The sequence below is a fragment of the Triticum aestivum genome, chromosome 5D, assembly GCF_018294505.1.
Source record: "Triticum aestivum cultivar Chinese Spring chromosome 5D, IWGSC CS RefSeq v2.1, whole genome shotgun sequence".
Classification (NCBI taxonomy): domain Eukaryota; kingdom Viridiplantae; phylum Streptophyta; class Magnoliopsida; order Poales; family Poaceae; genus Triticum; species Triticum aestivum.
The window spans coordinates 309,617,656-309,630,072 of NC_057808.1; the positions used below are offsets into that span (position 1 = coordinate 309,617,656).

The window sequence follows — 12,417 nt, forward strand, 5'->3', positions numbered from 1 at the left end:
ACAATTTAGCGCAGAGATACAGTTAAATCAACATGTTTCAAACGAGATCTTAAACTTTCAACTTTGCGTGAAGAAATATACCAATCTCCGAAAATCCAAGCACGGACTAAATAATCAGCATATCTTCGTGTCAGGGTAGTACATTTATGTACTTTGCATTTTCCAAGGAAAAAAAGGGTTAGCATTGCATATGTGTAGTACACTTGCACGTGTAATCAGTTTAGAAACGCCCTAAAAAATCTGCATGACGACGAGAATTAAACAGCGCTGGTCTAAACCTTAAACCTAATTGTAACAGAAAAGAAAAGAGAAAAAATACCCAACAAATCTTACCAGCAAAACAACCCGTGGCCACCCTCCCTCGCACGCCCGAAATCTTACCTCGCACGCCGCCCCCCTCAAGAACAGGCTTCGTCCCACTCCCACGTCCACGAGGCCCCACATGTAAGCACCCCGCGCACGCGCACGCCGGGCTCTTGCGCTTGCGCGACGCCATTAACGAACTGAACGAACCGACTAAACCCCACGCATCCCGATGTACAAAACCCGCCCGCGGCTTTCTCTCCCTCCTTCCTCCCATCTTCGTCCCCAAGGAAACAATCCCGGGGAATAAAAAAAATTCCTGTGAAATTAAAGGAAGGCGATCCCCAGTCCGATCCCTCCAATCCCCACTTCCATCCACCCTCAAAGCCGCGAGCTTTCCCCTCGCCCGTGCTCCAGGGCGCGTGGTTTCCGGATGGCTTTGGAGCTGCGGCTGGCGCCGGCGGCGGAGGAGGAGGAGAGGCGCCTGTCCGAGGAGGACGAGCTACTGTTCCAGGACATCGCGAGGGAGGTGGGGCGGCTCGGCATCCGCGAGACCGAGGTTGAGGCCCAGGGGCGGCGCCAGGAGGACGCGGCCGCGGCGGACGGCCTCCTCCCACTTCCGGCGGTTCCTGAGCGCCCTGGGCAGCAGGGGGGCCTGTACCGGCCTCCCTTATCCGTCACGAGGGTTCTGTCGCTCGTGGTGCAGGAGGCCGGCCCGGTGCCGCCGCCGTTCTCGCCGCCGCCGACGGGGGTACCCGGCGGCCGTAGGGTGCTCGACGAATGGCACTTCCCGGGCGATCATCTCGGCCGCGGTCGCGCCCCTGTCCACCAGAACTTCCGCGCCGCGGGATCCGTGCCGCCGCGCGCCACCTGGTCTGGCGACGCGTACGCCCGCTCAAGGGCGTTTCCTGGGCGCGCCGCCAGCACACAGCTGGTCGAGGACATCGTCCTGTTTCTCGCCAAGAACGAGCAAACGGTGCTCAACATGTTGTTCTGGGGAGCCCCCGAGGACGCGGACGCCGTGGCAGCGGTGATAGTCCAGCACGCCGTCCCTCTCATCGAGAGCAGCCACGGGACCCGCCTGCTCGTTGTCGTCCTCAGCCGCTGCAACCATATGCTCCAGGAAGCGATCGTCGCTAGAATCACTCGAGACCACAAGAAGTTTTTCAAGATTTGTGCTGCGAGGCATGTGCATATAACACTCGCGTTTCCCCTTTGGCTTGTGATCTTTCTGGTCTTGCCGGTTCGCTGCAGAGGATGTTAAATATGAAGTTTGTTTGATATCTTTCAGGTCAGGTGAGGTGGTGAGCATGATCAATTCCTGCATATCCGAGAAATCACTGGAGCTTCTGAGAGATGCAATCGTGCCATGGGTGACTCCGTTTATGATGGCTCGCCTTGTAACGGATTCGAGTAGACTCATGGTGGTGCATGCCTTGGTGCAGTGTGTTCCTCATCCATACTTTGCTGAGGTACTTTGAATTTATTCCCCATCCAGATTCTAACTGGCGCAGTATAGATACCAATGTGTGATTATTGTGTTGTGGTAGTAACATTTTTGCATGATTTCGTTGTTGCTTATAAAGCTACTCAATCCAGAGCAATAATACAACTAAGAAATGGATTTGCCATTGCGTTGTGTTTATAATTAACCAATGTGTGTATCCACCAGAATATGTGAAGTTTCTTTTCTTGTCTGTGCACAAATGACGAAACATTGCATTATTAACCAGCTGTAGATTTCCTAAGATGATGTATATACCATTTTCAAGACTAGGTAAGCACAGGAGTGTGTTACACACACTTGCAGTCAAGCTAATTTAGTAGATTTTTATTTGGAAAATTAATTGTGTTTTGGCTACCAACTTCAATAAACAGTTCCCTTTTACCCAAATGTAGCAATCCTATTAGTACAAATAGTGCTTGTGTGATTCATGTAGATGGGCATAGTCCAGTAACTCTATTGTAATAGTGGGGGCATGTTTAGATCTCTTGATCACCTTGCTTTGTTAAGCAAGGAAAAACTAACCCACATGAGCAATGCTCAAGGAAATAAGATTAGTAAGGTAATGTATTTTGTTCTTTACCTTGAAAGGTTAAATTGAGTACCGTAAAACAATGACTAAGCACTATATATTCAAGCAGACCACAACATCACAGAAAATCAAACCTTGCCCACATTGGGTAGTCAAATTTGGCTTTTGACCATGGCCATGAGAAGCAGCTTTTAGTACAGCAAGATTCTGACCAATACAAATACATATCTTTGATAGGAAATTTTAGGTGGCCATTTTCGTTTTGCACTGACAAGGGAATCAAGCATGCCCTTGTATTTTGTTCTCACGTACATAGGTCCCATGTTGATTTCAAAGTGATAAAGTGGTTCCAGGCAAGGTGTCTGGACATTAATTTAGATGTATGATGTTATAGTTAAATAATATTTCGGATGAATATTGTCGATGTGTTTTGCTGAACAGTTGCTTACCATTTTATCTTTGCTTCAAAATGTATTCATTGACGCCATATCTTTTTCACAGTTTGTAAGTCATCTCTCATATGTTATTGCGAGAACCGAGAATGAAGCCATATCAAAATTTTGTCTTGCCTGTCGTGCTTACTTTCAGTTTATGTTACTTCCTCTTATTTCCATGCCCCATGTGTTGACATTTTGCATTATATTGGCAGTTTATTTTTGATGCTGTTGCTACGAACTGCTTAGCACTTGCTATTCATCCGCATGGAGTGTCCCTCCTGCAAAGTTGTCTGGAGCATGTCGGATGGACAGAAAAGGATAATGTTTTGTCAAAAGTCTCTTGTTGCAGCACCGATCTTGCTCAAAATCGTTTTGGGTAACTATCTATAATGAATTTTGATGATAATCCTACTGACCATCATTCTATTCCATGCAAACACATCAAACAATTATCTGGTAGCCTTTAATTAATCCCAAACATTTAGCCTTTTCAAGCAGATTCCTGCAAAAAAATTGAATTCAAGCTTAGCTCAATTTGTGTGTTCTCATTTTATATCATACGCATAACTGGTACATATGCATTATCCATCTATATTTTTCATGTCTGAATGTAAATGTTTTGCATGTACAGTATTTACTTTAATAATACAATTTAGCAATGTTATCTAAGAATTGGTAATATAACCTGAAGTATTGGGAAGCAAAAGATCGAGTTAGCAGTACTGTTGTTCTTTGATGGCCATTATATGAAACAAAATTGCGGGGGGGCATTATATAAATTTTGTTGTCTCAACATTATTTATTGTTTCTACTACCAAGTACCACCATAAGTAATTTTTCGATCTGTTGATCTATGAATCACAACTTTGTGCCCTGAAAGGCTTACCGTTTGTCTTTCATTTTTTCTTCCAGAAACTACATTGTTCAGTACGTACTGAAACAAAGAAACCCATCGTACTTGGCAATTATCGCATCCCACTTCAGGTCTAATTATGTGACACTCTCAAGACAAAGATATAGCAGCAATGTGGTTGAAACGTGCCTACAAGTTTTTAATGACAGAGATCGATCTAACATTGTTCATGAATTGATTCGGTATCATCCCTTCAGAGATTTAGTGTCAGATGAGTTTGCTAATTATGTCATCTCTAGAGCCCTTACAACCTGCAAGGTAATCTGCCTCGGCCACGATTTGTTTTCATAGTATATTTTCTAGCTCAGAAACAGATATGCTAAGAGTTCCTTACTGTGTCCAGGTTCCTCTTCGGGATCGATTGGCCACTGCTATCCTTTCCCTTCAAAATGTCAATCGCCGTCACCCTCATTGTCTGAAGATGTTCAACACACTTTCCGAGCTTGGCTACAGATATTGAAAAGAACATAAATTTCAGACCTAATAGGTAACAGACACTTTTCCCTATATGTTGCTATATTGATTGGCCCTGTACTTATTCAGCAGCCATCTTTGCAGGGTTTCGGGAGAAGTTGTTCCTGTATATTATAAGCAGTTCTGGCTGGGGATGTTGTCAGCTCATCTGGTGGGCGTCGTTCCTTTTGTAGTGTGCTGGTCACACTTTGTCTCGAGATTAGGATTGTTTGGGCGAGGGGTACCAGAACTCTCTTGAGACAAATACCCCCATCCAAACACACCTTTTAGTTTGTGTGAACTCGAATTTTCCTTGTGGTTTGTTGTGCCCATTTCTGTATGTGAGATGTCTCCAGGCGTTGTTGTTAGTTGTTACTTCTGTAGTTTGCTGCCTGTTGTTAAAAAGAGTGAACAATGGTTGTGTGAGATGTTAAGGTGGTTGTGCTACTAGTTTTTATCAATGCTGTTGTGGAACTTCAGTATTCTATTTGGCAAAGCATATTCAACCAAAACAAGACTTATCTTTTTTACATCTCTCGTACTCAACATGCAAATACATCTTCCTTGTTTTTATTCCAACTTATATAAATGTTTTAAACACTGACTACATAGGAGTCGGTGGCATCAAGATCGGGGAAGTCCACCCATGCGCCTCACTAAATTTACACGGTGTTCATATTTCAACTTTTCTATATTGTTTTCGTAACCTAAGAGTATTTATTCCTACATCGCCTATGTATTTTCTACGTGAGAAGTCTGTCGTTTGACTAAGCACCTCTTTTTGGTGACTGGGTACACCATTGATTGATTTCTAACATCCTTATTGGATCAAACTTCTTGTTGGGATGATGCTGACTCACAGCTCCAATTGCTTGGTTGGACCGATTTCTAGTGAGTGGAAAATACTACGTACCTGCAGTTTGCGATCTTACATAGGAGTTCCAATCTGATTCAAAATTTGCGATCTTACAACCTTGCAACCCACCTTTGTTTCAACTAAAATCAATTGATCTCCTTGATTGTTGAATTAGTACAGAGTGTACAACACATATCTGAGAGGGGGAGTATAGTAACCAAATGCCCTACACAAAAGGCACGCAGGCCATGCGTCCGGTGGAGATCTAAAGAATACGATAACATGTACATGCAACGTTACAAACTCATGTTAATGTTGGAACGCGGCCGGAGAGGATGTTCAGGCGCGAACTAATTGGAAAACTTGAGATTGGTGAAAACATCTGCAAATTGAGAGCTCAATGGAACATGCAGAACCCGTGCTTCACCAAGGGCAACAGTCATAAACCAAGTGTAGATCATTTTCCACATGTTTGGTACGTTGATGTTGTACCGGACTTGAAGAGACATACCTTACACTAATGGTGTCGAATAAACAAGTGTGGCGCGAGAAGGAGGGTGATGTAGTTCATCAAGGAGCCGACCCAGCATGATTCTGTCGAGCAATTTGCAATGGTATAGTATTCTCCTTTTGCACTCGACCGTGATATTGTGTGTTGTTTGGATGACCAGGACACCAAGTTTTTTTTTTTGGATGCCGATAACTACCACACGTGTGGTGTATCGGGTGGTTGTGCCGCACGTCCTGTGTGGCACAGAGATGACCCCGCCCGCACGGCCGCGTACGGGTGCGCGCGCAGCCACAGCCCGCACGTCCGGTGCAGCGCGATCGCCCCGCACGAGCACGTCCGGGCGAGCGAGCGCGCGGCCCGCACGACCCGTCTCGGCCGTGCCCCTCCCCGCCTGCGAGCCACACGCCCCGCGTGTCAGTAACCACGCGTCCCGCCGCGATTGCCATGGTCCGGACCTCTTCGGTTGCCATGTTGCCATGTTGCTGAACTGCAGTTGCCATGTTGCTGAACTACAGTTGCCATGGTTGCTCAACTGCAGTTGCCATCTTAGGTCAAGTGCCGGATGCCATTTTTGGGCAACTACAGCTGTTGCCATGTATGGTCTGATCTACTACAGTTACCATGATTTGAAAAACTTTAGGAGTTGCCACCTACTAACACTGGACAGTTGCCATGTAGCACTAAAAAACATGGCAAAAAACATGTTTCGGTAAAAAGAGAGTTGCCATCTGCTTACAAGCACGCTAGGGCAGTTTCCATGTACCCTGCAAAACATATGGCGACTGATAGCTTTTGGTGTGTGGGAGAGGAGACGGGCATGTGGGCGATGGTGGTATCTTTAGGAGTGCCACCTACTAACACTAGACATTTGCCATGTAGCGCTACAAACAGACGTGGCAACAAATAACATGTTCGGGGTAAAAGGAGAGTTGCCATCTGCTCATGCTCACAAATAGGGCAGTTGCCATGTACCATTCAAAAACATGGCAAATGACAGCTTGGGTGTGGGAGAGTGGGAGAATGGGCAGTCGTAGGAGATGGGGAACCGAAGTGGTGCGCGGCGTGCGGGCGCGACAGCAGTTTCATCGCACGCCCCGACTGGCGAAACGTTGACCGCGGAGAGAAACAGGCGTGCGGGCGAACTCTCTCACACCCACACACACGAGTTGTCCTATGTGGCACACAAAATCAGCCTTTTTATGCCAAGATTCGTGCAAAAGGCGCTGAGTGACGATGGAGGCGTGTGGGTGAGTTGTCTAACGCCCACACGTGTGGGCGTTAGTGTTTTCGTTTTTTTTTAAATGGTCACCAAGGGGGAGAGCTTTCCCACCTGAATATATTACCACTTAAATGATGCAGCAGAGCATTAAAAGAGAACCATGGATGAGAACAGCGATTTGGTGCCCGTGCCCAGCTGCTCTCGATATCTAGGCCTTCCGTTTCACGCTCGGGATCTGTGAATAATGAGCTAGTGAGTCAGGCGCGAGTCGCGGCAAATGGGGGGCGAGGTGAAATACCGTATGGAATAATGCGCACATGGTCGGACCGGAGACGCGGTTGTGGCCTGTACCGTGGACGCCCGCAGACCAGGTCGTTAGTGATTTTGCCGGTCCATGGATCAGATAACGGGGACAGGACGAAGACAAAAGCTGAGCCATCCGGCGGACACGTATGCAGCATGGGTCTCACGTGCTCGTCGTCCGCTCTGGGAACCCTCACCGCCCATCTTTCCCAGACCCGAGAGTGTACTAGTCACTCTGTGCATTTGAAAACCGAACCAAAAAACCATACCGAAAATAAACCGAACCGAATCGATTTTATGGTTTTTATGGTTTCTGGTTTCGGCATGGTATGAACATTTCATACCGATTTGAACTTTGGTTTTTATGGTATATACCGAATATCCAAACGGTTAAGCGAATAAACCGAAGTAAAAAATAAATTTATATTTCTTGAGATGAACAATCATACAAGTCATTTCCTTCTACATGAGTCAAATTCACTACTAAGCATGTAAATTTTTCTTGTAACATTGTCATTTTTCTCTTTTAAAGTGCTAAGCACGTCCATAACCATCAACAGATGAACCAATGCATGCATATATACTTATATATATAGTCATATACTATTTATGTAAAATAGTATGTGTTTTGAGTCATAAATTTGTAAATTATTATTACGTTATTTTGAAATTCGCATCAATTTTGATTTTTATGGTATATACCGAAACTATATCGAAATAATTTGGTATATACCGAAACTGAACCATATTTTATAAACCAAGCCATGTAAACCGAATAAACCAAGCGCACAGGGGAGTACTACCGCCGCCACCCACCACCCCCGACACTCCCGGCGCAACCGCCCTTGTTTTCACACGCCCGTCCGGAGCACCGCTCGTCGTGGGTCACTACGGGAGTTCGCGGGTGCCTCTGGGTCAGAGGATGGAAGAAGCGAGACTGGAGTTTCTTCTCGATGCCGTTGACAGGTGATGAGGTGAGTGATCTCGGATCCGCAAAATAGGGAAGAGAAATCAGGTTTTACGCGAGCGGCATGTCTAATGGCGGCCACCGTTTTCATTATTTTTTTCATAGATTCCCCCTGCGTGAGGAGTTTGCCGACAGCCATGAACACCCAGATCCAGTTCCTCTGGTTTTGCTTGCCAACAGCGGGGCAACATCGTCGGCCGCTGCTGATTCCAGCCCTGGCTCTGGCTGTGTTCAGCAAGTCTGGCGGCGAAGGGAACGGTGATGCCCGTGCTGGGTTCGACGGCGACCGGATTCATCCCCAACTAGGTCAGCACAGTCCACAGACAGAGTAAATTCCCAAGCGCCAGGGTGGACGAAAAGGTCTAGCAACATGAAACCAATTCTCGTAGAATTTCAAAGGCCGATTAGCGACGTTTTCGCGGAGTCAATTTTGGGAAAATTCAGACATGAGTTAGATTATTTCGTGTGTGATTCAGTACACATATGTTGCAACTAATTCAACTTAGAGTGACATGAACCATTTATTTGACATCCTTATATGTACGAAAACATGTGGTCCTGATTTGATTAGTCACATGCTTTTCTGCTGCAAGGCTGCTCACAAAAGAAGATCAGAAAAAAAAAGGCAGTCTGAAAAATGTTTGTCTTTTTTTCTTCGAATTGCAGGCTAAGGCTAGGAAGTGCACCGCCGGACCGTACCCCATAGAAGGACAAAATGCATATGCAGGAGACTCTAATATAGGGTTAGGCCTGAAGATGTAGCCGGTCCAAGCACGCAGGTGGCAGCAGGCCGCAGCAAGACCATGTTGCAGCTTAGAGACTGAAAGAGCAGCAGCAGATATGGAAACAAATGTCAGATGTTGAGCAGCAGACGAAGTTAGACCTTGAGTGTAACTGTGTAAGCACCATCCTTGACATGATGTCACGACCCAAGCACATACATGGGGTGAGCAATCAGATCAGTACCGATTTCGGATACAAGAGAAGAGATTTGAGGTGAGAATCAGCAACAAGGGTGAGATACAGATAGCAGGGAGGTGAGGAACAGTTGCAAGAGGATGAGAGGCTTCGAGACGTTTCAATCGTTCCCTGCCGAATTCTCTGACACGCGCCTCTTTATATAGCATTGCTCCAGATCCTTGCCACTAGGCCCAGCCCAAGCTCCACGGCCCATTTTCCAGAGCAGTCCCACGAAGAGGGCATGACCTCTGGGGCATGACATTCTCGCCCCCTTAAAATGCGGCTTGTCCTCAAGCCGATGATGTGAACCACCCGGATCCCATGGTAGTAGCAGCTCAATGAGAAGTCCAATAATGTCGACGAAGCGGACACCACCCGGGTCCCATGGAGATTGTCTCACGGGTACTCTTCCTACGAGCTTAACAACCTGTTGCATATCTGATGGAAAAATCGGGTTGTTTTCTCTGTCCCTCGGATCAAGATAACATGACGTGCATACATATTCCGAGTAGTCTGAGCAAGCTGGGTGACCATGCAGGTTCTGAGTATGTAACATAATTCCTCCATGAACACCAATGGAATGTGGTAGGAGCGGAGTATACTTGACAACTGTGAAACTCCCTGGTGTGCAACTGTTTTCAACCGAAACTGCTAGAAAGATATTCGTGTTGGAATTTATCTCAAACATATGCCACTTCGTGAGCGTCCATCCAGGGCTGGGTTCAGGCAACATGTATAATGCTTTCTGAGAGTGGAATATGGTTCCATCACTCAAAATATCAGAACCAGCAAGAATACAGTAACTAACCACTTTGCTTACTTTCTGATCAGTTGTAGTAGCCCTCCTTGACATTTTGTCCTCAAATAAACACCATACTGTGGTGAGATCAAACTCTCCAATGATGCCGAGGAGCCATACAACCAGATAAAAACACCCACTGTCAACTTGCATAACTTCCATCGTGAGATGTAGCGTTGGACGCCACCAGGGCAAATGGAGTAAATTGCATAAAACCACCACTTTGAGGGCTAGGTTTGCGAAAATCACTAGGATACAGTTTCTCTGCAGAAGGCACCACGTCTTGCGTAATTCTTTTGCAAAAACCACCGATCGGCGGATCTGGGTCGTTTAAGAGCGTTTATGACAGATGGGGCCCGTTTTCTGCTTACGTGGCATAATTGTTTAGGTTTAATGCAAAAAAGCCCTCCTACATTCTCCCCACTACATCTCAGGCCCTCCAACCATGCCCTCGCTCCATCCGCAGCCGGGAGACGAGCTCGGCGCCGCCCCTCCCTCCCCGGGCCGCCGCCGTCATGCCCCCCCCCTCCAACACCCATGAGAGCTCGTTCCCGATTTTGAGCAGGCCGGAGACCAGGGGCAAGGTGGCGTTGAGCGCGACCCTGCCTGTGAGGATGGTGGTCGCGGCTGTCGCGGCGAGGGAGGAGACGGCGTTGAAGGCGAGGACGACGCGCATGACGACGATGAGCTGATGGCCGCGGCCGCCGCGGGGCGGGTCGACGAACGAGATGGAAGGAGCGCTGGCAGGGCAGGGGAGGAAGTGCCCCCCACGCCGCGGCCGTCTCGGTCGTCAAGCGCGGCGCGCGAGCGGCTGAGGGACGACGGTGACTGGGGCGACGACGAGACATGGTGGACCGCGAGGCGGGAGAGGAGGCGGCGCCGGTGGAGGAGGTCGACGCGGGCGACGATGGTGTTGCAGGCGTCCAGGAGTGCGACGCCGGCGTCGAGGTGCGCGGCGATGGCGACGGTGTCCTTCCCGTCCCCGGGCCCGGTGGCGAGCGCGGGCACGGCGTCCGCAAGGGTGGTCGTGAGGAGGTCGGCCAGACACGCGAGAAGGCCGGCCAGGCGCGCGAGGAGGACGGTGGCCCTGATCCAGATCCTCGCCGGGGAGTAGTGGTCCACCGCGGAGGAGGAGCGCTGGGTCTAATTGCGTTTTTCAATTTTGACTTAGGGGTGTCTATGTAAAATTGTAGGGCCTAGTTTGTAATTCTAGATTGAAAACCATCCGGCACAAAAAGTTACGCCACGTAGGTAGAAAACGGGCCCCATCTGTCATAAACGCTCTTAAACGACCCAGATCCGCCGATCAGTGGTTTTTGCAAAAGAATTACGCAAGACGTGATGCCTTCTGCAGAGAAACTGTATCCTAGTGATTTTCGCAAACCTAGCCCTCAAAATGGTGGTTTTATGCAATTTACTCGGGCAAATGATATGGCAAAGCTACTCTACTCTCGTGCAGATGTATATATCCAATGGATACACTACTAATGTTAAGAACCCACTGTAACTTATGGTCTCCTGGATCAAAAGGCAACTCAAGATCCATAGGAAAAGATTTATAACCGGAAAGATAGCCACCCTGAGTGGAGAACTGAAGTTCCACCACCGGTAACTTGAGCCGCTCCAGTGAGAGATAAACATTAGCTTCACCACCAGAAGATATCTTTCCATCAAGTTGTATGTGCCACGTCTCGTAACTGAGTCTTGCCGTGTGACATAGAGAGTATATCTCTTGAGCTGTAAGCCACCAAGACACTACTGTTGCACATTTTGTTTGCAGAACTGGCTTGGAATCAAAGGCATGGACACTAGCATGGTTTTGTTCTGTAACAGAGCTCGTGAGAATACAGCAGGGGTAAGCATCCATTTTCAGTTTACCAAGATTATGCAGATGAACAATAAAGGGAATCTTCAACTGCCCTTGGACTGTAATGTTTAACATTCCATTATCCCACCGAATAACATAGAGTGTCGTCAGAGCTTCAGGCTGCATAGTAACTGGAACATAGAGTGTCCTAAGAGCTTCAGATTGCATAATAACATAGAGTGTTCTAAGAGCTTCAGGCGTCCTAGTATCCATCTGTTTTGCAGATCCCAAATGCAAAGTAGCATGACCAATAGCATGAGCTTGATGTACAAATTTAAAATCAGACCACCAATCAATGTGGTGCAGCACGCTCGCTTTAGTTGCAGAAAATAGTTTGGAAAATTCATTTTGAAGAGACCACCAATATAAAGGCATGCCTTCACAGCGACCACTGGTTTTCCATGAGGAATTATGAACAATGGCACTGTCTAGCTTCCACCAAGACTGCATCGACTTATAGCAAAGAACATCTGTAGCACTGAACCGCCAAGTAAACGCAGAAGATGCAATGATATTACTGCAAGTTGGCTTTTCCCACACTATGCTGTGGGCAAACATAATTGAAGGGCGATAGGCTTCGCTAAAGAGTTTCACTTCTGCTCTGCATAATATTAGGGCCTGATTAGCCGCTGCACAAATATGCAAACGCTTCTTTTCGATGGATTTCCCCAAGATACAACAAGGTACATATTGTGCTCTCCATAGACATCCATCCACCTGGCACTCTGTCATTAGTGAACTAGGTGCAGCCTCACTGAACAATATGTTCAGAACTGAACCAACACCCAAGACT

The 12,417-nt window shown here is 47.3% G+C and overlaps 1 protein-coding gene across 1 annotated transcript; it reads left to right on the forward strand.

Annotated features, from left to right (window-relative positions):
* Nucleotides 1–509: 509 nt before the first annotated feature.
* Nucleotides 510–4,629, forward strand: LOC123124746 (putative pumilio homolog 8, chloroplastic). Its single transcript, XM_044545309.1, has 6 exons — nt 510–1,488; nt 1,595–1,775; nt 2,989–3,152; nt 3,689–3,947; nt 4,033–4,176; nt 4,248–4,629. The coding sequence occupies exons 1-5, from the start codon at nt 737–739 to the stop codon at nt 4,147–4,149; spliced, it is 1,473 nt and encodes a 490-aa protein (XP_044401244.1). The 5' UTR covers nt 510–736; the 3' UTR covers nt 4,150–4,176; nt 4,248–4,629.
* The last annotated feature ends 7,788 nt before the right edge of the window (nt 4,630–12,417 follow it).

Bases quoted from the DNA above. Each gene is read 5' to 3' on its own strand.
- LOC123124746 (XM_044545309.1), top strand. From the start codon at position 737: ATGGCTTTGGAGCTGCGGCTGGCGCCGGCGGCGGAGGAGGAGGAGAGG. The intron at 1,489-1,594 runs GCATGTGCATAT...GATATCTTTCAG, and splicing joins TTCAAGATTTGTGCTGCGAG to GTCAGGTGAGGTGGTGAGCA. The intron at 3,153-3,688 runs GTAACTATCTAT...TTTTTCTTCCAG, and splicing joins CTTGCTCAAAATCGTTTTGG to AAACTACATTGTTCAGTACG.